This window comes from Ciona intestinalis, chromosome 7, assembly GCF_000224145.3.
Source record: "Ciona intestinalis chromosome 7, KH, whole genome shotgun sequence".
NCBI lineage: Eukaryota > Metazoa > Chordata > Ascidiacea > Phlebobranchia > Cionidae > Ciona > Ciona intestinalis.
In genome coordinates, this window is record NC_020172.2 from 3,405,714 (window position 1) to 3,430,363 (window position 24,650).

At 30.9% G+C, this 24,650-nt stretch overlaps 2 protein-coding genes across 4 annotated transcripts in view; both read right to left on the reverse strand.

Moving 5' to 3' along the window:
• Nucleotides 1-3,849: 3,849 nt before the first annotated feature.
• LOC113474048 (plectin-like) lies at nt 3,850-24,515 on the reverse strand. 3 transcript variants are annotated; one of them, XM_026835160.1, is made up of 31 exons: nt 24,305-24,515; nt 23,719-23,884; nt 23,204-23,413; nt 22,618-22,716; nt 18,722-18,925; nt 18,311-18,441; nt 17,725-17,958; nt 17,200-17,365; nt 17,035-17,079; nt 16,250-16,416; nt 15,553-15,737; nt 15,160-15,309; nt 14,813-15,012; nt 14,364-14,503; nt 14,096-14,201; nt 13,708-13,814; nt 13,110-13,371; nt 12,335-12,462; nt 11,884-12,013; nt 11,026-11,217; nt 10,721-10,806; nt 10,166-10,383; nt 9,613-9,806; nt 9,108-9,290; nt 8,373-8,625; nt 7,974-8,152; nt 7,680-7,853; nt 6,871-7,111; nt 6,317-6,462; nt 4,788-4,956; nt 3,850-4,293 (listed from the first exon to the last, which is right to left on the reverse strand). In XM_026835160.1, the coding sequence occupies exons 1-31, from the start codon at nt 24,445-24,447 to the stop codon at nt 4,172-4,174; spliced, it is 5,130 nt and encodes a 1,709-aa protein (XP_026690961.1). In that variant the 5' UTR covers nt 24,448-24,515; the 3' UTR covers nt 3,850-4,171. The 3 variants fall into 3 exon arrangements, with proteins under 3 accessions (XP_026690961.1, XP_026690962.1, XP_026690963.1); XM_026835161.1 differs by lacking the exon at nt 17,035-17,079; XM_026835162.1 differs by lacking the exons at nt 14,813-15,012; nt 15,160-15,309; nt 15,553-15,737; nt 16,250-16,416; nt 17,035-17,079 and having other exon boundaries at nt 14,364-14,475; nt 17,280-17,365; nt 24,305-24,514.
• Nucleotides 24,450-24,650, reverse strand: part of LOC100180816 (plectin) — a 43,066-nt gene continuing 42,865 nt past the window's right edge. The window contains exon 51 of the mRNA XM_026835112.1: nt 24,450-24,492. Coding sequence (XP_026690913.1) covers nt 24,450-24,492 — 43 coding nt within the window. The remainder of the gene's footprint in view (nt 24,493-24,650) is intronic.

Genomic DNA, 24,650 nt, shown 5'->3' on the forward strand with positions numbered 1-24,650 from the left:
ACCAATGTAACTTTGTGGGTATTCTATATTAGTTAGGCCCTACAGCATAGCTAGCACAAACATGGGACATCAGATGTAAACCAGATTTGACCTTGCCTATTACCCTAAATGTATCATGGTCAGAATTTGTGTATACTAATATTTATTTACCCGTAGTGCCTTTGGTTCAACAGGCACAGGTAGTTCACAAGCATTCTGTATTCTCTCCTCTGCACCAGGCAGCCAAGGGATTACTTCTGCAAGTTTTTCTTCATAAGACTTGATCAGGTCTTCGTATTCCTTTAACTGCATAAACAAAAACGATGTAAGCACATTTACAAATTTGTCGCAAAGTACAAAAAAAACTATTAAAAATTATATAGTAGGGTGGGGAAAGATGGGACACCTTTTTATTTTGTTTTCTCGTCCCATTTGGTAGTAAACAAAGAACATTCAAAGAATTATAAAACTTTATTCTCACAACTCCCATAGACCGATGTTTAATTATTTAAAACAATATCACAATTTTTGAACATTATGTGCTAAAGGTGTCCCGTGTTCCCCTATCCTACTAAACATTACAAAAGCATTGTTTTTTATGAACAAAATGTTCATAGAGTAAAAAAACACACATTGTTTTACACAAATATTACAAAAAATACAAAAATCTTACAAAGCAATCATCAAGATCATCTATTGCGTCCGAACCGACAGAAAAGTTTGTCATGTGACAACCCGAGCTTGTCACGCTTGAGCAGCTATTCCGTTTCGCAAAGTTTTGTGGGTTTTCTGTGAAAACCGGTACGCGCATGCCTTTTGTTACAAATTTAAAATCTAATTTGCTTTTTGGAGAGCTGGGCTCTTTTGTGTCAATTATTGTCTCGTATTCTGAGACAGTTGAAAGCGGAATTGAAAAATCTGAACCCATTTGCGTTCCAGAGTCAGTAACGTCAACATATTCATAATTCTCCAACCCATGAAAAGGTATGGAAGAGGTATGGAGAATTGGCCTGTGACTCACAACACTGGGTGTTGAACTGCTACGACTTGTCTTCCTTTTGCTTAAATCGGAAAATTTTGGGTCAAAATTTAAATTCTCCTCAAAAGAGACATCGCCTAGACTTAGAGCGGGGTTAGAACATCCAGATTTTGGACTTTCTGTCCCTCTCTCATTATTTCCAGCTGTTTTCTCTGAGGATAGAGATTGTATATCATGGGGAACTGAATTTCTTTGTTTTAATTTTGTTTCAGGTACATCCGGATTAAATGCGTGGTTAAATTTGACGGGAGAGGTTCTAGGATCGTAATCATCCTCTTCAAAGTCATCTTTAACTTTTGGTTTGGAGGAGCAACATCTACAAGTGTTCCCCATGACAGAAGAATTTAATGATTCTCTGAATAAAAATTCCTAAAAACTAGACTTCTAAATTGGAATTTAAAATTAAGGCCTAAAACTTCAATTTAAAAAAAAAAAAAAACACTAAGTGTTCCCCATAACAGAATGACTTAATGATTTTCTAAATTAAAAAACTCCTAAAAACTAGACTCTTGTATTGAAATTTATCATTTAAAGTCTAAAACTTCAGTTTTAAAAGAAAAAAACACTTATAACTTGCCTAAACTCAGTATAGCTATTAGCTATATCTGTACTGCAATTCTGCACTTACAATTTGCCTACAGGATTCTGCCAGTCTTAAATGGTATAGGCTACTATAACAATAGGCAATAGCTATGTACTGCTGTTAACACTTCCATGTTAAACTAATAGCCGAACGAACGGGCAATAAATAGGCCCCCTGTCCGTCACATGACGACTGTACTTAAGGAAACATCGACTTAACTCGCGCTAACGGGATTACGATTAACATTATCGACCGATAAAACTGGATTAATTAACGGTCGTTGAAAAATCATTTGGCATCGAGTGTATTGTGTATTATGTGTTGTTACTTTAGCTTTAGTGCTTGTTGAGTTGTTATACCACCGCGTAACAGCCTACGGGTGCCTAAAACGGCTCTTCAGTCAAATTTGCGGTATCGGGTAGCCCGTCTTGTTTTGGCACGAGCGAGCGCTTATACTTGAGTAACGAAAACACGTAATACCTCACTGCACAGTTCTGTTATCACTTAAAATTAGCGATCTATATAACTCCTGTTTTTTGGAAGTTTCTAATATACAAACTACTTTTTGAATAGGGGTATTTCAAAATTTGTAAACTACTTCTTGCTCTCTAAGAAAATGTACGTTTTAAAATAGACCGCAAAGATAACGTTATCTACTAGTACTACTACGCTGGCTCACAACTACTGTCTAAATTACTCTATTCACACAACTGTCGCTGCATTTCCTACACACATATTGAATATAAAACGCCGCTTGCACTGTATAGACATTGATTCTATTTCCCAATGGAATATCAGTCTCCTGCCGCTGCTGTTACTTGTATGACTAAATAACTACGTCAGCTCTAAAACTCTCTTCGGCGTTAACTTGCCAGTAATAGGAAATCAGATCTAATTCTGCCCGACGACGAACTAACGACTGTTTTACCCTGCTCAGCGCTGAGTTAGAGCATGTGTAACCATCTTACCCTTACGGTTTTACCCTATGCCCGCGGTCTTGCTTCAGTGCATACGAGGACAACCAGCTGCGGTGAAATCTAACTTGGCTAAGAAACTTCCGCGCTTTTTTGTAATTTCCGTAGATGTGAAACTGTTTTTTTTTTTCGGCAATCAGCTAAGTGCTGCTAAAGTAAATACTAGGTTTGAGAAAAGTGCGGGAGAACTCTGCGGTTCGCTTTGTTATTCAATTGACCGCTTTGTTTCGTATCAAAGTGATTGGCAGCACAATTGGACAGCTGGCATTTTCAGTACAAAGACAACAAATCAAGGCAGATTGATTAGAATAGAAACTTCTGGAACGTTTTTGCTCAATAAATGAAGCGAATGGCGCTGCAATTACCATAACTGGCAAGCGTAAAGTCACCCAAAGCATTGAAAAACATCGCAACAGTTGAGCAAATATTTCCAAATAATTAGAGAAGTCTATGCTAGCAATGGTACATACTTACCGTGCGTGAGAAGTGCCTAACTCATGCGTACCGCAATGGGTTTTAGAGCATGTCCGATGTGTACCGCGAAAAGCATATGATTCTTTTAAATTACGGTGTTTAGCGTAACTTGAGAGTTTAAATATCTGGTAATATTGAATGAATACTACCTGCTGTCCAAGGGCGAAAACACAAAATTATTGCAGTGAAATATGGGTAAGAGTCTAGAACCATATATTTTCCCATGCGTTATATAATAGAATAAATCACCATATAGGCCTGGGCCCGTTAAGTAAACAACTAATCCCGAATAAACAAAAAACAACTACGGTAGATTGCACCTGTCCTTAAAAGCCACATAACCTGTCAAAAGTACGGGTATCAAAATAAACAAAGCAAAAACGGCTCATTTTCAAGTCACGGTCAATTGGCACCACCAAAGTGCCTATATCACCTTGAAACACAAATAAAAACAAAGTGATATGAAACCTGATTTTAGGCTGCGGGGTGGCTCGATTCGCGCGGTCGGCTGTTCGGAAACCAAAAGTATACGAGAGTTTTGGCAGAAAAAAATATGAAAAATTTTTTAAATGTACTGGTCGCGTCGGTTTTCGTTTTTTCACTAACACAAATAAAGTGATTTAAAATCGGATTTTCGGCTGCGTGTGGCTCAATTCGCGGTCGGCTGTTCGGAAACCAAAAATTCGAAAAAAATGGAGAGTTTTTTTTCTCTCGAAAGCAATGAAAACATTGTAAATAAAGGAATTACGCCGTTTTTGTTCGGCTGTTTTCCTTTTTGTATATTCTGGAAAAAACGCTGATCTTGAAACGCGAGAAATTGTATTTTGCGTTCAATTATTAAAACTACAAGCGATGTACAAACGGCAGGCGAAACAGAATTGGCTACATGGGTAAATATATTCGTATATACTGCTGTGGTAACTTACACACGGCTGTTATTTCGCTATGTACATACAGAAAACAGGTTGACACGCGGAACATTCAAACTTGCACCATAAAAATGTTACACTCCAAATATATATGATCTCTATTTTTCGAGCACCAATACTTGTACATTTTCAGACACCTGGGCCACCGTAAAGTGCAACGACATGGAAATCTCAAGGCAAAAGGAACTAGCGCTTATTTCCGAGGGGAACGATTAATGTAAGGACGGTCAGGGGTGTTAAGAAACGATCCAGAGAAAGAATCTTCATCAAAACTTCCTCTTCGTGAGCTGCGAAGGCTTCCAATTGGACTCTCAGCTGCAAAGCAATGATAATTGAATGTTACATACATTTTTCCAAACTTATGGCCCAAATAAAACAGTTTTTTACATTTTTTTTCTGCATAAGGCTTAATTGAAATAAGTTTTTATCACCTAACTAGTAAAAAATGCGACAAAATTGCAGAAAAAAATGCAAAAAAATCTATAGCAAAATTTGGCGCAAGCTCCCAACTGCAAAACAATGATAAATAAACGTTATACACATTTTTAGCCACTTTTTTTCTCTGCAAATTGGCCCATTTCAAACATTTTTTTTGCATTAAGTAAATTCGAAACAATGTTTTTAATATACCCAACAAGTAAAAATGTAGAAAAATATAAAAAACAAAAATCTTTAGCAAAAGCTTGTTAAGTTTGGTTTGCATTTGAATATCTACATTTAAATACGTGAATATTATTTTGTATTATATTAAAAAATTGTTTCTATTGATCAAAAATTGTAGAAAAATAATAATATGAACAGATACTTACCCCTGGAGCTAGCTAGTGAGCTCGCAAGTGATGTGTAAGCAGAAGAAGCTTGAATTGTAATACCACCTGCCATTTTAACACTTCTGTTTAGCCTTGGCAGCGCCTCCAAACACCTCAAACCAGTATATTTGTCAACAACAGATTTTTCAAGGGCGTCAGGGTAAGAAATCTGCGGGGGAAAAGTTTTGAATATTTTGTGGCGGAAACTGATAAACTGACATAAGAGTTAAGGATATGGAAATGTTTATAAAGGAGTAGCCACAGTTTTTACCCTGCGTGGCAAAATACACGTTTTATGGTCAAATTGTAATAAAATGGTTGGTCATTCACCAATACCACCTAATTTTCCATATTTTCATGATGTGTTTTTAACAATTACCAAAATCGTTTTGAGTTTTGTGTATTCAGTTATATAATTTTGTAAATAATCTATGTTTACCATTACCACATAAGGAAGCAATCCAAAATTTGTTTACTTTTTTAATCAAAATACTGCATTGAAAATATGGAATATTATTTGCAAAAAATGTCCATCTTACTCCACAGTACTATTTAAATCAGTAATTTAACATTAGTTTTAGTTTCACCCCCAAAAACATTTTCATTATTACTAGTACAACCAGTGACGTAATCCAAACTGAAAACGAATTTTTGTGACCTCATTTAAGGGTGAGTGACTAACAAAGTGGAAAGTTACGGTTAAATAAAATGAAAGGTGTGTGGAAACATGGGCATGACACCACAATAATACTACATAGTAGCCAAGTTCATTGCTCATATAATGTCCTCACTAAAGCAACTATTTGAGTGCTAGGCAAAGTAGTTTTATAAGCGGTAGGACCTACTTATGGTTAAAAACGTATGCAAATTATAGATTTTTACTTTTAAGACTATGTACTGTAGAACCTTATCGATAATTTGCGTTTTTTCAAGGTATATTTCATGTATAAAAGAAGAATTGGCAAATAATGGCATTACAAAACACCACACAGCGAAAACAGACAATAAACAAGTTAATTGCCTACAGGCGATATTAACATTAGATTTAACTTGGATTAGTGACTTCTTACATATCGTTTGTCACATTTTTATAAGTAACTGTTAGTTTAGTTGAATTAACTATCTATCGCAAAATGGGCCCGTCAATCACCTATACTGAAACGGTTTTTCTCAATTACAAAAGAACCTGCGATTCAAACATTTTCATATACATAGTTAGGAGTTACCACATATGTAACTTTGTGGGTGATTGTATCTTTTTTTAATGTAATTTTTCACAATTACAAAGCAGAAATTTATTTGTACTAGTATTTTTTCTGCCATCCTACAAAACAAATCACTTAAAAAATTAAACCTTTTTTTACTCTAACCCCTAACTCATACATTTTTTTATATATTTACAAAACAGAACTTTTATTGTACCAAATTTTTTTCCATCCGGTAAAAACTTACAAACCACTTACAAAAATCAACTGTTTTTTTGCTCAGTTTTATCAAATCAACTAAAACATACAGAGCCCATTACTTACCAGTAAATTAGTCTTTAGATCCACCACTGACTTTGCATATCTTTGTATATCACTCAACCTATCCGCCATACGCTGATCAACACATCCTAAAGCTACTGCTGTATCTAATGAGATGCGTTTACCATCTGGAGGCACAACCAGTCCACCTGCGGAACAAAACAAGGGTTAAAATCAGAAAAATTATATAAATATATAGTTTTTTTGTTTTTTTTTGGTAATTTTCTTTTACAAAAACAAAATCTCTTTTGTTCTGTGTTTATTAATAAGTATTTATTTTTACTAGTACAGTTATTCTATTTAATAGTAACATGGTATGTGTATAAACATAGGCAACCACATTTTTTTATGTATAGTACCATGGGGTTTTAAAATACCAAACTAATGGCCACTAATTTGAAAGGTATAAATATCTAATTTACCCTGTTTTTTTTATTTTACATTAGGCATTCCTGAATATCTGTTATATATTTAACTGCCAAAAGTTTAAATCCTAAGGGTTAAAATATGTAACAAAACCTGTTATACACTATTTATTACATAGTATGTATAAATACCTGTTATGTACTGGACTTCCAAAAGTCGTGTGCCTGCTTCATAATAACACAAGCCCTTCTTTAACGCCTCACCAAGCGAGAGCATTTGATTGGTTCGTCTATCCGAAAAGCCTCTAAATGCTTTCTCCGCATTGGCCAATCGCCGTGAAGTCACACGGTCAATTAAACCAATAGCGAGAGCCTCGTTGATCGACAGCAAGCGCATGGGGTCCATTGGGTTTACAATACCACCGGTAGCAGCCTGAAAAAAAGGAAATTTTTTTTTGAAATATGTTAAGGATTTTTTATAAATGAGAGATATCTACTTACATAGTGAATAAGAACAGCTTTTGCCCTCCAGGAGTGTGTTATGCATTTTTTTATCGTTATAAATAGAAAATGGCATCTTTTCCGTGTTTTTTATATGTTAAGGACAAAAGCCATATGCCCAAACTCAAAAAACAACAACAAAAATTCACTTCATTCATAAAAATAGAAATTGCGTTTTTGGTAAAAAAATGTAAATTTTTGTATATTTTGTTTTGTGTAATTTTTTTTGTATAAATGTTAAATTTTGTAAAAATGTAAATTGTTTTTGTACCAACATTTTGCTGCCATTCGGCAAGACAAACTGCTTACCGAAATCAACATTTTGTTTTACTGTGACCCCTAACCTAACTGTTTTATTAATTTTTTTTTATGTTAAAAAAACGTAACTTTTATTATACCAATTTTTTTTCCATCCGGCAAAAATTTACTAACACTTTGAAAAGTCAACCGCTTAGTAGCAAAATCAAATCCAGATAAAAAAAAACTCAAAGTGAACAAACCTGGGCTTCTAGAAGTCTCTGTGCTGATGTGCCGTCTACAAGTCTTCTCTTAAGTGCTTCAGCAATCGAAATAGTTTCTTGTTTTTCCACGTCAATAATAGCAGCTATGGGGCCAAGATGGGCATTGGATAGTTGTAATAGCCGGGCTGAAAGATCGGCAGCGGACATGCGACTCTGTAAGAAGTAGAAGTGATAAGATAAGACTTAAACATTCAAACAAAAAATAAGACAATTTTTTTTCCCCTAAAACAATTTTTTTTTTAATTTTAAAAAAAAAATTTAATTTCTTTTTACCTTATCAAACACGTCATCAATTTGTTCGACGCTCGACATAGACATGCTGGATGCTTGGTGTCCAGAGGACGTGGAAGATGATGTTTCAACCGTTTCCACCTCCCGAACAAGCTCAGTCTCTTCAGTCCATTCACCTTCTTGTTGCATCAGTTGTTTTGCTGTAGCTCGATCAATAAGACCTGGAAAAAAATTTTAATTATTAATTTAAATATAAAAGTAAAAAGTATATATCTATATATATTTTTTTTTTGATATTTTACTTTTTTGAATTTTTATTTTAAAACTTATTTTAGTCACAGGTAAAAAAATATTTTTTGGTTCCAAATGAAAAACATTTTTGTTCACAAAAAAAAATATAAAAAAAAAGATTTTTTCTTGACAAAAGAATAAAGTCCTCACCTTTCTGGTAGGCTTCCTTCACTGTCATCTCTGCTCCTGAATCAGGATCAACAATGACGACTTTCCTTGATCTCTGAGTGGATCGTCTCTTCTTCTTCTTAAGCGAGGAGTCGAGACGGGAGGAAGAGGATCTCGGTTTCTTCTTTTTTTCGAGAAGAGGAAGAAAAATGAGCCCGGTTTCGCTCTCGGTTCGGCAGCGTGACATCAGTTCAAGATAAGTGAGGTTCTCGTTGGTGTTTGGATCAAAGAAACCCTGGAAAAAGAAGAGGAAGAATGATTAGAATGACAATTGTAACATATGGAGAAAATTTGGAGACTTTTTTTGAAACTTAAACATAAAATTTTAAGGCAATATATTTTTCCAATTAAAACAAATTTCCAATTTAAACTACTGAGAAAATTTGTCCGGCCCAGTGGTTACATGTTTGTATCAGAAATAAAAATATTGGGTTGAATGCTGAGACCTGGGTATTGAGGTAATGAGTCAAATCTGGTCTAAATGTTGGGTTCTACATTAGGTCCTAATTTATCACACTTTTTTAGAATAAAATTGCACAAAACATCCACATTTTTAAAAACCTAAATTCATTACATTTTTTCTTTAAAACGAATAAAAAACATTTTATTTAATTTTTTTTGACAACTACTGTCATTTTGCCGCTAATTCCATTCACTGTTACAATTAATCTAATCTTTGTTACTGTATTTAAATAGAAAAAATTGATGTTATTTTACCTTTGTATCATCAGAGGAATCCGTCAACTTTCCAAACATTTTTTTGGAAAGAATTCCTCGCTGGTAGGCAACGGATAATGGAACCCTGTGAGAGGCTTTGGGGTCCACGATGCCTCCAGTAGCAACTTGGGCTTCGAGGAGACGAATGCCGCGTGATTCTGTCACATATCCTTTGCTCATGGCCTGTGAAAAACAGATTTTTAGAAAAAAAACTTATAGATAGATTTTAGAAAAAAAGTAAAAATAGGTTTTTTGAAAAAAAAAATTTGCCGGGTGACAGAGAATACGTCGGGAATACATTGTTTTTTTTATACCAGATGACATTAAAAGATTATTTACTTTGTGCCTGATAGCAGAAATAACATAGTATTCCGTTTTTATACAAAAAAAAGACCACAGAATACAGTAGTACATCGGTACTTACAAAAAACACCTTTGACTAAAGATAAATTTACACAACAAAATATTTAAACACTAATTTTTAGAAATATTTAATAAAAATTACCTCAAATAATGAAAGGGTGTTTCCGGTTACTGGATCCCTGTATCCAGTTATAGCACGCTGTGCCCTCTCCAATGTATCTTTCTGTGTATCATCTATTAGCCTTAGTTTCATGGCATCAGCTACACTGTATCTGTTCCCACTATGTGGTTCTATTATGGAACCAATAGCAGCTTGGGCTTCAAGCAGTTCAAGACCTGTGGGGTGAAGGGTCATTTTAGATGAATACAAATTTTAGGTAGTACAAATTTTAAATACATACACTCGGTATATACAAGTATTAAGAATAAAAATGAATTTGCAAAGACAAAATACGAAATTTAAAAAAAGGTATTTCAAAAGTTATTTAAAAAAAAGATAGTCTCATTTACGGAAACATAATACAGAAATTTAAACAACAAACGGTACTTCTAAACATAATTTTTAGAAAATGTTAAAAAATAGCCCAATATTAAACAGAACAAAATTACTGGGAAAAAAATACAGAAAAAAAACAATCAGCCAAAAAATTATCAATCAAAATTAAAAAATTAGCGCAACACATAGTTTAACCCACCTGTTCCCCTTTTCAATATCCCTTGTTGAATGCATTCAAGAATTCCGAATTTTTGTCCCGTAGCTTCTACAATGATACCAGCAATTGGTTGTTCGCCAACTAAATACTGCGATATAGAAGTAAAGATATCTTCTTCTGTCAAGACCCCATGCTCGAGGGCGGACACCGTTTCTTCGGAAACTATACCGGCTTTCATGAGGTTAACTAGAGATGCGCGTCTAGAGAAAAAATTGAATTTTTAACGGTATTTTAAATAGTTTAATAGTTTTTAATATTATGTTTTAGTTAAAATGCTCCTGACTGTAATTTTGGGATTCAATCATGTTTTGCTTTTTTTTAGAATATTTTTTTGGAAAAAATGTTTTACTGTATTTTAAAGAATTTAACTGTTTAACTGTATCATTTTTTTTGTAAGTGCTAGGCGATTTTTTGAGCTAAAAAAGCTAAATAAGCTATATATATATCTTATATATATATATACATATTGTATTGATATTTTTACATTATTTAAAAAAAAATAATATTTTTTTAAAATAACACTGTAGCTTATCCTACCTTCCAAGTGCAGCTTCAAAGAAAATATCGTTTCTATCTTTCACTTTTGCTCTGGTTGCTACTTCCATGCTTACTGTGGCACTTGACTGTAAAGGAAAAAGAAAATGTTAAAATTTGAAAAAAAACACACTTAAATATATATTTTTTTTAAAACACAAAACACTTAAAAAATAAAAACAATTATAATTAAATTAAAAAAACATTCAAACATTAAAATTTTTTTTTAATAAAAGCTCAAAAAATGAACCAAAATTGATTTAAATCTTTCATAAATTGCCAAAAATCGCCCCTAAAATGAACTTTACCTCCATCTCACAAGGCAGGAACCTCAAGCCAGTATTGCTGTCCACTATGCACGTGTCGAGCAGTTGGGTGTACGATCGATGGACTTTATTCGTTGGATCCATAAAACGAGGCTCACTACCATTTTCCGATGACATCTTCTCGTTGATGATCCCGTTTTGAAGGGCAAGCTCTTTGTTCAAACGGATGTTGGTCTAAAAAATTGGAAAAATATTAGAAATTTTAAACTTTTTATCAATTTTTTTTTAATTTTTGCCCTTTTTTTATTTAAAATTGTTTAGGGTTTTAATTTATTTTTTAAGTTTTTTTTTGCAATCTTTAGCCTGCATTTTAGAAATAAAACAGAATGGTAATGACCAGAGATAAAAAAATTGAATGCAATTTTTTCAAAAACTATCTTACAGTTTAATACTTAAGTATTACATGATCATAAATCTGTCCAAGTTAGTTATATAACCCAGTTAAATTTCAAAGTCTTTTTAAATTAACCAAAAATAGTTTTGTTTTCAACATATATATCGAAAAATTAAACTATTTTTAATATTCAGCTCTATTTTTTAAGCCTATAATACCCAGTTTTATTTAAAAGTATTTTTAAATTACCAAAAATAGTAATTTTTAACACATATGTATCGAAAAATTTAACTATTTTTAATATTCATTTTATTTTTTAAGCCTATAATAGCCAGTTAAATTTTAAAGTCTTTTTAAATTAACCAAAAATAGTTTAATTTTACAACATATATATCGAAAAATTAAACTTTTTTAATGCCCATTTCTATCTTCAAACCTTTTTAAATTAAACAAGAATAGTAAATTTCAACACAAATATCAAAATATATATCATAAAAAATAATCACCTTAGAATCAATGATTCCACCGGTAGCAAACTGACATTCAAGCACGATACCAGTTTGTGTTTCGTTTAAATATCCTTTCCGTAAACAATCTTCAAGTTTATACTTGTGTTTGTCATTTGAGCCGGAAAATCTATTAGAAAAAAAGTTTTTTTTAGCTTTTTTACTACATTTTAGTTACAGATAATTTGAAAATTGGTTTGGTATTTATGCATAGTTTTAAGAATTCTCTTTTATTTTTTACAACAATACAATAATATTTGCCTTTTTCTTAACCAAAATATATTTTTAAAGTAGCATATAAAACAGCAATCACAAAAAGTAATTTAGAATAAAAAATAAAAACAAAAACAAAATTAATTCAAAAAATCCAACAAAACTAAAAAAACAAATGAAAAAAATTAAATAAAATAAACAAAAACTAATAAAAAAAATAAAGACATCAAAATCTCACCCAAGCACAGCCCCTTCCATAGTCTGTAATGTAGATATTTGACTCCTGTCAATCAAACCAGACATATAAGCATCTTGTACACTCATGGTCTCACCAGTTTTTGGGTTGATAATGCTACCAGTACAAGCCTGTCAAAATAATGTATATTATAAACTATTGTTCTGTTTCAAGGACTTGAACAAATGGTATATATAGTAGGGTGGGGGAGACCGGACACCTTAACACATATTATCCAAATATCCTAATTGTGTTTTACTTTTAAACAATTGTCTATGGAAGTCGTGATGATAACATTTTGTAACTCTTTGAATGTTCTTTGTTTACCACCAAATGGGAAGAAAAAATAGAGCTAAAAAAGGTCTCATCTTCCCCCACCCTAGACCCTACTATATATATAATAAATATTCTGTTAGTTCTGCTACCAGGAATATTTTAGATAATCTTTTAGCAGCTCATCGGGTATAAGAATCCAAACATTTATATACCAATTTTTTTTCAGACATTTTAGTCTGCATAGAAAAAGACTAAAACAGTTTAATTTGACAAAATTAAATTTGACAAAAATTCAAATTTAAAACGTAGGCAAAACAACTGTAATTTTAAAATTTATAGTAAATTATAAAACACACTCCACTAAAAGTTTAAAATTAGGGTCATGGGAATGATATATAATGTATTGCATTTCAAACACTAAAATCACTAAAATTTTATCGCTTTAACTTTTTGTAATTTTTTTGATTGCATAAAATTTGACAAATTTGAACCAGTACCCTACCTGTGCTTCTAGATAAAGCAGGGCCTCTTCTTTACTCAACAGCTTCCTTTTCTGCGCCTCTCCGAATGATAATTTCTCCCCAGTAGCTTTTAAAACAAGCCCCGCAATAGGTGAGGTCCCATTTAAGTTAATACTGATCAGTTTTTCCACTTGGTCTTTGCTAAGTTCTCCATTAGTTAGTTGTGCAGCAGTGTCTTCGCTCAGAACACCGGTTTTAACCAGATCTTTCAGGCTCACTTCGCAGCGGAAAGAAGTCTCAAACCTGAAGGTTCAAGGGTGTTAAGGTATTTGTCAAATATTATAATAAATAAAGGATCTTATGCTATGAAAACCTAAAGACAAAAATCAAGCCAAACATACAGAATCATTTAAAATAGACTGACGATGCCATTCAGGCAAAATCTATATCTTTTATTATAAAATTAGTTAGACTTGATTTTTTGTCTGTTACGTTTCGTAGCACCGGATCCTTACTGTATTTTTATACACAAGAATTGTTCAAAATGCCAATCAGCAAAATTCTTGCGGGAAGATCCAAAAAACAAGTATAATATGCCTAACAGCAATAGTATTTATTGTAAAGCTAATTAGATCTTACTTGATTTTCTTTTTATGTGGTTTTGGAGGCTTATGTTCAACTTTAATTTCTTTTTTAACTTCTGTAACTTGGATCGTTCGTGTTTCAGTTTTTGACGGAGTTTTAACCTGAAATACATTATGTTATTTTTAAAAAAAATTTAAAAAAAAATGTTCTAAATTTGTTTGAAATTGTTTGGGCACATTTTGGGCAGCAATTGTTGAACTTAAATATACGTTGCCTAAATATATGGGAAAATGATGAAGTAACCTAAAGGGGACATTAAACCATTGGTATAAATTAAATACTAGAAAATTTTTATTTTTGCCAGAAAATAATTTCGAAGTAAAAATGTAAAAAATATAAAAATAAATGTAAAATTTTGACACAGAAATAATAATTTTCAAACCTCTTCTTTTTTGGATGTTGATTTGCTCGAAGATTTCGATCTTGATCTTCGTGATTTAGGTCGGAGGATTAGGAAGCGGAGACCGGCAGGACCCTTCAACTCACATCTGGAAATTTTTATTAAAAACTTTGAACAATTTTAAAAATTACATTTTTACAAAATTCAAAAAAATTACCTTAAAAAATTTTTTTTTAAAAAATAGTTAAAATTAACAAAAAAATTAAAAAGTGTTTTTAAATTTGGAATAATAGTTGTTAAAATTGCCCACCTGTCCATTAGATCCAGATAGGAAAGATTTTCTTCAGTATTTGGGTCAAAGAAACCTTTAGTGTCATCAGAAGGATCTTCAAGAATCTCGTTCATTCGCTCGTCGAATAAACCACGTTCGTAAGCTACAGATATCGGAACCTGAGAAATTGGGAGTGAATGAGGTCTTTTATTATATATATTATTTATATTTTAATATTTGTAGTAAAACAGTGAAAAAAATCAGCAAAAATACTATTGTTAATCATTTTTTTCTACGCATTTAGAAAAATAAAAAAAGGTTACCAAAATTAAAAAAAAAATTGTAAAAAACGATAAAAAAACAAAAAACAAATAAAAATTATTGATAAAAATCCAGACTATAAATGCGTATGTGCAAAAATACCCAAAAAAGAAAAAATAATTTTTTTAAAATTATAAATATATATATTTTACGAAAAAGTTTCCTACCCTGTGATGTGCTCTTGGATCGATGAGCCCTCCAGTGGCGATCTGTGCTTCAAGAAGGCGGATTCCACGAGATTCTACGACGAGACCTTTTCTCATAGCTTCAAATAACGAGAGAATTTGATTGGTTCCTGGCACAGGGTAACCTTTCACTGCCCTCTCTGCTCGCTCAAGCGTATCAACGTGGTTCCGCTCAATTAACCCTGAAATTAAAAAATCGAAAATTTATAAAAAAAAAATTAAAAAAGTTAAAAAATCAAAACTTAAAAATTTAAAAAATTAAATTAAAAAGATAAACATGACAAAAATTAAACAGACACATTTTATATTAAAAAGGGTTTTGCACGTACCTGCTCTATATGCATCTTGTACTGACATTTTCCTTGCATTGATTGGGTCTATGATGTTTCCAGTGGCTGCCTGGGCTTCTAATAATTCAATGGCAGTTCCTCGTTTCAGAATTCGTTTTTTCACAGCGTCCAAAATTGAGAGCATTTCACCTGAAAAATTCAAAAGATATATATGAAAAATAAAACCAATTTTTTTTCGTGAAAAAAGTGATTTTTCGGAGATTAAAATGAAAAATGTTATATTATTTTAAATATTTTATATAAAAATAATATAAAAAAACGCAAGCTTTTATAAGTAAAAATTACTGCAAAAAGTAGTAAGAAATAAAAAGAAATTCAGAAAAGAAACAGAATTTCTAAAAAAAAAAAAACTTTAACAAAAAAATCCCTTACCTGATTCTTCATGCAGGATTCCACATATTGGCTCTTCCCCACCGAAGAGATATTGCTTCAGTTGTCCCTGGAGGTCCTCCTCACTCAGTTCGCCCATTTCCAACTTCCGGACTTGCTCTTCAGTGACAAGACCAGCTTCATAAATATCTTGCAACCTTGCTTCAGTGTGGTAAGCAGTGTGGAAGCTGGGAAGAGGAAAAGTTGATAAAGGAGAGAAAAATACTTTTAAGACTTTAAATTGTATTATATTAAAAAAAATGTATATATATATATGAATTTTTTTTTATATTTAATTTTTTTAGTACCCTAAATATATATAGGGTACTAAAACAATTAAATATAAAAATATCATAAAGTTTTGAAACATTCTAAAAGTTTATAAACTTTTTAAATTTAAAAGTGTTTTTATATTCTACAAGTTTTTTTATATTCTAGAAATTTTTAACTATTTTTATTTTATTTGGAAATAAATGTAGTATTTATTAGAGCTTAGCGGAATTTTAAAAAATTAACAAATAAGAAATTTTTACTAAAATGTATACTAGAATTACACCAGAAACATTATTTTTCAAATAAACATATATACTTTTTACTTTCAGATAAAAAAATTCAGATAATTCATCAATTTATCAATCTTCAAAAAAAAATTAAAAATTTCATCAAAAAAAAATAATTTAATCTTAAAAAAGATCTTTACTAGATGTCAGCTCTGCTCCTTCTTCTCCCCGCCTCTTTGTTCTGGATGTCAATCAACATCCTTTTTAATCTCTCAACATCAACTTTTTTCTTTAAACTGAGGAAGAGGAGACTCGTTTCATCGTCTCGAACGCATTTTTGGATCAGGTCCAAGTACGTGTGGTTTTTCTGATAAAATAATGTATATAAATTTTAACTTTTTTTCGTGTTTTTTTTTAATAAAAAATTTTGTGTTTGGTTTTTCTGATAAAATATTGTAAATTTTAAATATTTTTCAGATTTTTTTAATAAAAAATTTTGCGTTTGGTTTTTCTGATAAAATATTGTAAATTTTAAATATTTTTCAGTTTTTTTTAATAAAAAATTTTGCGTTTGGTTTTTCTGATAAAATATTGTAAATTTTAAATATTTTTCAGGTTTTTTTAATAAAAAATTTTACGTTTGGTTTTTCTGACAAAAACGGTGTAAACATTATTTTGTTTATTAATGAAATAATTTATTTGTAGTTTTAAAACTGATAAATCTGTTAGTGTGTTATTTTGTCAAAATAATATAAATTTAATTAGAATCTTTATATGTTTAAAATATTCAAACCACAAACCACCCTTTTTAAAAATAAAGACAACCAAAGTATTAAATAAGAAAATTAAAAAAAATATTACAAAAACCCGTATTAAAAATCAAAGATAGCACATGAAAAATGTTTTTTTTAAATACTGTTATGAGTGTAAAAAAAGTTTTAAAATAAATTTATAAACAAAACTTACTAACAAAATAATAAAGTACCTGAGTGTTTGGGTCAAAGAAACCTTTTGGTTCATTTAAAATTTCCTTCATAAGTGTAAAAAATTTTTAAATTTAAAAATCACTAAAGAAAAAAGTTTATAAATATATATATATAGTTTTATAAAATACAAAAAGTTTCATAAAACTTTTATAAAAATATCATACCTGAGTATTTGGGTCAAAGAAACCTTTGGTGTCATCAGAAGGATCTTCAAGAATCTCGTTCATACGCTCGTCGAATAAACCACGTTTGTAAGCTACAGATATTGGGACTCTATGGCTCGCTCGAGGATCTATGAGCCCTCCAGTGGCGATTTGTGCCTCAAGTAACCTACGAAAAAAATGGTTGTTTTACATATATGTTGTTTTAAAAAAATTGTATTTTTTTCTACCTTTTGGCAATTTGTGTCTTAAGTAATCTACGGAAAAAAAAAAGGTCGTTATGAAATTAAAAAAAAGTTTTATTTTCATTTAGTTTTTAAAAAAATTTGTAGTTTTTTTAGTTTTTTTTTTGTGAAAAAAATGTGGAAAATACCCAAAAAATGTAAGTAATAGTTATATGTAAAATGTCAAATGTGTACTTGAAAATAGTAAAAAAATAGATTTAAATAAATTAAATACAAAATTGATAAGAAAAATATTCAATTTAAGTGTCAAACTGCAAAAAGCCCCCAAAAAATCTCAAAATACCTGATTCCATGGCTCTCCACAATGTATCCTTTCTTCATGCATTCATATAATGACAGGTACTGATGTGTTACCGGGTCCTCATAACCAGTGACGGCTTTTTCTGCTCTTTCGAGCGCATCTTGATATTTGGAATCAATAAGTCCACATTTTACAGCTTGTTCTACACTCATATGCTCAGCGGTTAAAGGGTTTATGATGTTTCCAGTAGCTGCTTGAGCTTCCAAAAGAACAAGTCTAAAAAATTAAAAAAATGATGAATTATGTATGCAGATAAAAATTGTTTATTATTTTTATTAGAAAAAAAAATTGAAAAAAACAGTAATTACTAAAAATTTAGACAATTAGGATTTAGGATTTCATTTTATGCCCTTAAAAAACTTTAGTAATGAATTTAAAATTCCTAATATTTGCAAACAATTTATTAAATAATTCATTTTTTGCACTTGTTTTATAAAAGAAGAATTTTTTGCATTAAGTTTTATACAAAACAGATAATTTTTACACCCAATTCTATAGAAAAAAGCCATTTTTCGCACTGCATTTTATAAAATACCAATTAACTGTCATTAAATAGTTGAATGCTTACCCAGTGCCAGTTTTTATGATTCCTAGTTTCATGGCAGTATTTATTGAAACTTTCATGTTGTCAGCTTTTTCAATGATAATTCCAGAGATTGGTTCGTTACCAGTTAAATATGGTTTCAAGTCACTTTCAACCTAAAATTGGAAAATAAATAATCATTTTTCAAACTTTTCTTGTTTCTGTCCTGTTTTTTTTAGCTTTACTTAACAATTTTCAGAGAAATTTCTGTACATTTTTTTGCATATTTAGAAAAAACTACAAATTATACAAAAATATTAGAAAAAAAACTATTTGTTTAATTATGAAAAAAAATCTGTACAATTTATTTTAACAACTTATACAAAAAACTACAAAAAGTTTTTCAAAAATGTAAAATATATTTTACTACAACATAGTTAATCCCAACACACATACCTCTTTTTCGTCAATAGTCCCCATTTGCAGTTTCTCTGCCGTTTCCTCAGATACAATACCAGCGCTGATCAAATCATGTAAACTGGCTTTACGTTCCAAGTAAGATTTGAATTTAATGTCATCAATATTTCGACGTTTTGTCGTCGTAGTTGTTATTTCTGTTGTTGTGGTTGTAATTAACGACTCCTGGGCTGCAGCTTCATCCTAAAATAATATAAAGTTGTATTTTTTTATAAAAAGAGTAAAAGACTACCAACTGATTTAATCATGTGGTAAAATAAATGACTGAACTAGAATCTTAACTCTATTTTACGTCTTCTGCCAAATATTTACTTTTTCTATGCTTACTAGCCTTACATATTCCATGTCTTTTAAAATAAAATCTTCACAAATTTTATGTGTTTTTCTGGATTTTTACTTATTTTTACTTGTATATTTCAGGTCTTTTGCTGGATTTTTTGCCTTTTTCACTGAAGTTTAGGAAATAAACTGAAAAACTGCTAAATTATGTGCTAAATAACTGCATAACAGTATAAACTATATATCTGTATTTTTACTACATTCTCAAAACAACTTTATTTCCAAATTTTTCTTGCATGTTATGTATTTCAAGTTATAACTATAGGATTGACTGAAAAAAAAATGCTTGTCTAAAATTATTGAAGCTAAAACATTACTAAACTAATAACTATTAATACTCAATGTGTTGTTCATTTAGCTGTCAAAAACTTCCTATTCTTACTGTGTTACATTTATACATTCAATACAATATATAAAATTTTATACAGTATAGTACATAGTAGTTTAAGCAATTAATTATGTTATGTTAAAATAGGGGTAGAAAAAAATGGAAAAAAATTCCCAGTCTCCGTTTTTTAAAATACCCTCAAATGCTAAGCAAATATTGTGTTTCTAGGCGTGATTTTGTGAGAAAACCCTTACGAAGTGATTGCGTGTTACTGCTAGTGCTAGAGTACGAGTGGGCATGTATTGGAATCAGAGGCGGACATAGGAGGAGGGTGAAGGGGGCGGTTGCACCCCCAATAAAAAATATTTTTTTAACAATTTTTTTTAATAACTTTTTTATTATATTAAAAAAAAAGTTCAATTTATTGGATAAAAAATGCAGTTAAAATGACTGTTTTTTTGTTTTAATTCATTTCTCATTATACCAAAGGGCAAAAATGGGTGTATTTTGGATAAAAAAGGGTGTTTTACTAAAAAAAATGTTGGCCTTTACCACATATTGCATAAATGTAATTTTTACACTTTGGAATTAACAAAATTAATAAATCGAATTCCCCCCATAAATTTAAGTATGTCCGCCCCTGATTTAAACAGTTAGTAATATAATGAGCACCATGCCACTATACAAGTATCCTGCTATCCTACTACTATAAGGCCATACAAGTTTCAATACAAACACTATAGTCCACATATATATATTATATATATATGATATCATAAAATTGTTTTTTTTTTATTTTATTTTTTTCAAAACTAAATCTCTTCATTGATGTATAAAAACTTATTACATGACTGAAGACAGTTTTAGTTTTTAAACCAAGAAAATATTTTTTTGAATATATAGTAGGGTAGGGGAACATGGGACACTTTTCCATCGATTTTCTCGTCCCATTTGGTAGCAAATAAAGATTATTCAAAGAATTATAAAACCGTATCCTTACGACTCCCATAGGCAGTTGTTAATTGGCTTAAAACACGATTAGGATGTTTGGATATTATGAAGGTGTGTTATCTTTACCCACCCTACTATACATATATAATTTTTTTAATGTTTTATATAGACAATTGTAAAACATACATACATATAGGTTCTAATGTTTGTATTGAAACTGACCAGAAGGTTCATGTTTAAAAACGCACCATTGAAGTCCTGCGTTTCAAGGAGCCACCAAAGAATTCACAAGATTAATTTCAAACCAAATTCTAAATTCCAACAAACGACCAAATTCAATGCATTCTTGCACCCAGACCATACAAAACAACTTCAAATTGATATCAGAATTGGAAACTAAAGTCCAGTTTTTCTCACGGACATACGAAAAGCACCATTCACTCCAACAAGGCTTCAAATTAGAGAAAACAACCAGTTTTTGATACAATTACCGCACTTTGAAAATGGCAAATTACTAAGCCCAGTGGTTCCAAACACGTTTTTTTGGGGAGTTTTAGGGGGAAATGGGTTAAAACCCAGAGAAATTCAGGATAGGGTATTTTGTGCAATAATTCAAGGTGCTCAATAGACTTTTGGTAAATTATTTATTCATTTTTTTGGGAAAGTTATTTTGTGAAATAAATTATGGTGCTTTTTTTGGTGAATTAGCAATATATGAGTTTTAAAGTTTAAGAACCACTGGAATTTAAGAGATAGCCATGAAGCATTACTACTGCTCTACTAAGAAAGAAAAGGGCAGGAAATTTTGGGCAAAACACATGCACGAATTTTCGAAACTTTTTCGGCCAAAAGCTCATAGAAATGTACGCTGAGCAAGAATTTCTTTCACCAAGTGCAAAACTACAAAAGATGATTCCAATTATAGAGAATGCTTAGGAAACCACACAAGCTGAATTACGAGAAGGAATTGACACTAGGGTGCAGCAGAGATAAATTCGGTTGCTAAAGCAGTGAATGCTAGGAAAGAAACTGTAAGCCACCCTGTTAGTGTAAACTTGTATGATTTTCTTAAGGTTACTGTAACAAAATGTCACATTAAGCCAATTTAGAAGCATCAGTAAACTCTGTAGGGTTTGCGGAAAACTTAATAAAAAAAATTAGAAAAATTTTAATTGTCAAAAAAATTTTCATATTTAAATTTTTTTTAAATTTTTTTTTCGATTTGACTAAATATTTCATAAATTAAAACCCATAGAGAGAACTATGCCAATTATGATCGTTTAGGTAAATTACTCAAACAAGTAGTGTGCTGATTTGTTTAGAATACTAAGCTATCCTATACATGCCCTTACTGTTATTCGCTACGAAATCATTTTTTTTTTTCGTTTAATAATGGAGACTGGGAATTTCAGTTTTGGGACTATAGAAATAGTATTTTTTGTGAGTGGTGTCGAAAAAAAAAGTTTTTTGGGGATTTTTATAATTGAGATTTTATATAAAACTTGTGGAGTGGTAAACCCACTAAACATGCAGATAACTAGGGTGAAAAGTGGGTGACGGACTGATTTTAGGGAAATGTGTCGAGAATAAATGTTTCAGGGTGTCTGTAGTGTGTGCTTTAGGTTAGCATGCTAAAAAAAACTAGGCCAAAAACAGAAATACAACAAAAACATAAAAAAATTTTTTTTTACTATTTATGCAGAAAATTTTACAAGTTTTGATCGATTTTATAGGTTTTTAATGGTTTTGCTGTATTTCATAAAAATTTAAGTTAGTAACCAGCATACGCAAGCAGCATAAAATGATTATAAGCATAAATGAGTGCAGGTAAATGATCAGCCACTTAGTAAAGACTCACCTTTGCAAATGACAAACTACATACTCCACATCCATGCTATGATCCTCCATTTTGAATTTTCGGCGAAAAAGCAACCACTTCCAAAAAAACGACTTTCGTTCCGAAGCTGCCGTTTAAAAACGGCGACGCACACGCGATCGAAAACCAGGTTAGTAATGACAGCACGCCACCAATCAGACGCAAGCAAAATTCAAACCGACCAATCAGGCCTCTGCTTCACACCAGCGAAGCACGCCCGTGAAAAAAAAATCCGAAAAAAATCAAAAAAACAAATTTTTGAGCCCCGAACAGCCGACAAATCAAAACGAAAATGATTTTTTGAACTTCTGGGTAAGAATGCGCTAGTGATCTTAATGATTGCTTTATATTATTCAAAAATAAGCATAGCAGAACACTAACCTCTCTCTCCTTTGCATCTTTGTAATCCACTTTTAAGCGGTCAACTTTTTCTGAGAGTAAATTCTTCATTTTGTCGTAACGTCTTGTTATTGTGATGACCTAAACAAAATTGGTAACAATGTAAGTATATTTTAGGTGATTTTGCGACTGTTTTGAATTTTTAAAAATAAAACAATGTTACCATACAGGATATTATTTTCTTTAATTTTCAGTTTTTTTTCCACCCTTTTAACCTATTTTTGCCTAAACAAAAAGACTTTCTATCCTAAAATTGCCAAAAAAAAACACTGTTTATCCAAAAAAAAATTCATTGACAGAAAACGTTGACTCATTTGTAAAACTGAATTAATTCCACCAAAATTTTACTCCAAATCAAGTTTTACAATAAAAATTTCCCTCATAAACTAAAACACGTTATTATAAAAAAAAATTAACCAAATTAGGTTTTACCAAAAAATCTTACACAAAATTAAGTTTTAACAAAAAATCTTACACAAAATTAAGTTTTAACAAAAAATATTTTACCAAAATCATGTTTAAACTAAAATCTTAACCACATTTTACATAAAAATCCTCCCTATAATACCTCATATTCGATAATCTTCTTTCTCTTTGAAGAATTCTCCTCCATTTCTTCCGGAGTCGGTTTAGGTTTCGCATCGATACCTTCCTGGATCGGGGGTTCGTATTCAAGAGCCGTTTGATCATATTTACGAGCCGCTGTATCGAACTCAGCGGTAATTGTTCGCATTTTGTCGATAGTTGGGTATTGTGATGTCACACTGCTTTCTTCTTTCTGTAACAAGAAGGAAAATTTTTAAAAAAATTAGAATTAAAAAAAAAATAAAATTTTGACATATATATACTTGTTTTTTAAAACAGTTGTTTTATGGTGAAAATACTGAAATTATAAGTGTTTTTGACTAAAAACAGCTACTTTTCAAGGCAAAAATCTTAACTAATCTAACCAAAAGCCTTTATTTTTTTAACTTCAGTTTCTTTTATATTTACTTAAAACAGACCTACATTTATTTAATTTTTTGCAACATTTATGCCTAAAAAGGTTTTTCGCAAATATTCAAAAAAAATCCTGACACACACCTCATGCTCGTCAAGTTGATTTTTAATTTCTTCCGAACCACTAGGGGTGGCATTGAGCTCATCTGAGTTGACCCTTTCTTCCTTAGCATTCAACCACTCCTTATGGAGTTCCGCTTCTTTCTGTAGTTCTTGTAGTTTCGCTTCTCCAACCAACGCATATGCTAATCTATAGCGGAAAAATATGGTTGTTTATATATCGAAAAAAAATTAACAAAAAAATATTTTGAAAAAAAAGGGTTCATGTTATAACTGTGTAATATCTGTCATTTTACAAAAAAAAACTTTTTTAAAAAGCAAAATCACATTACATTAATGTAATTGAAATATTTATTTTCAAGAAGAGATGACATTTGTATGATATGAGTGTCCTGTTTCATACACCTCGTGCCAGCTTACGAGTTAGAACATACGTAACTTCTTAGGTTATTTTTTTATTTTTACTGTAAACTGTTTAAAAATTGCCTTGACTGTGTAAAAAATCAGGACAGTCCTTATTTTCATGATACTATTCTTCTGAAAAATCATCAAACATTTATATGAAAAATCATAAAAATTTTATGAAAAATATTCCCATGATTAAACTGACCTCTCCTTGACTTGATATTTTGACAGATTCCACCTGTCAATCAATTTTCTCGCTACATCTGGATATTCATCACTATCAACACCTGGTGTTGTTTCATTCATTTTATCAACTTGTTGCTTCACACATTCACAACTGTCGGCCATTGTCACGAATTTCGGGTCGTTTGTCGGCACTTCGGAATCCAATTTCTAAAAATAAAAAAATAAAATGCTTTCTAATTTGCACATTTTCAGATTCATTCTGAAGTTCTGCGTTCTGAGGTTGCAAGTTAAGGCCTACATATGAGGACTTATTAGTATTAAAATGAAATTATATTTAGATTTTAAAATTTGACATCTAACTTAGG

Excerpts from the sequence above, each read along its gene's own strand:
- LOC113474048 (XM_026835160.1), bottom strand. The coding sequence starts at position 24,447 with ATGGCCGACAGTTGTGAATGTGTGAAGCAACAAGTTGATAAAATGAAT. Across the intron at positions 17,080-17,199 it reads TCTTTGACCCAAATACTCAG|GAAATTTTAAATGAACCAAA; the intron begins GTATGATATTTT and ends ACACTTATGAAG. Across the intron at positions 9,807-10,165 it reads GATATTGAAAAGGGGAACAG|GTCTTGAACTGCTTGAAGCC; the intron begins GTGGGTTAAACT and ends TTCACCCCACAG.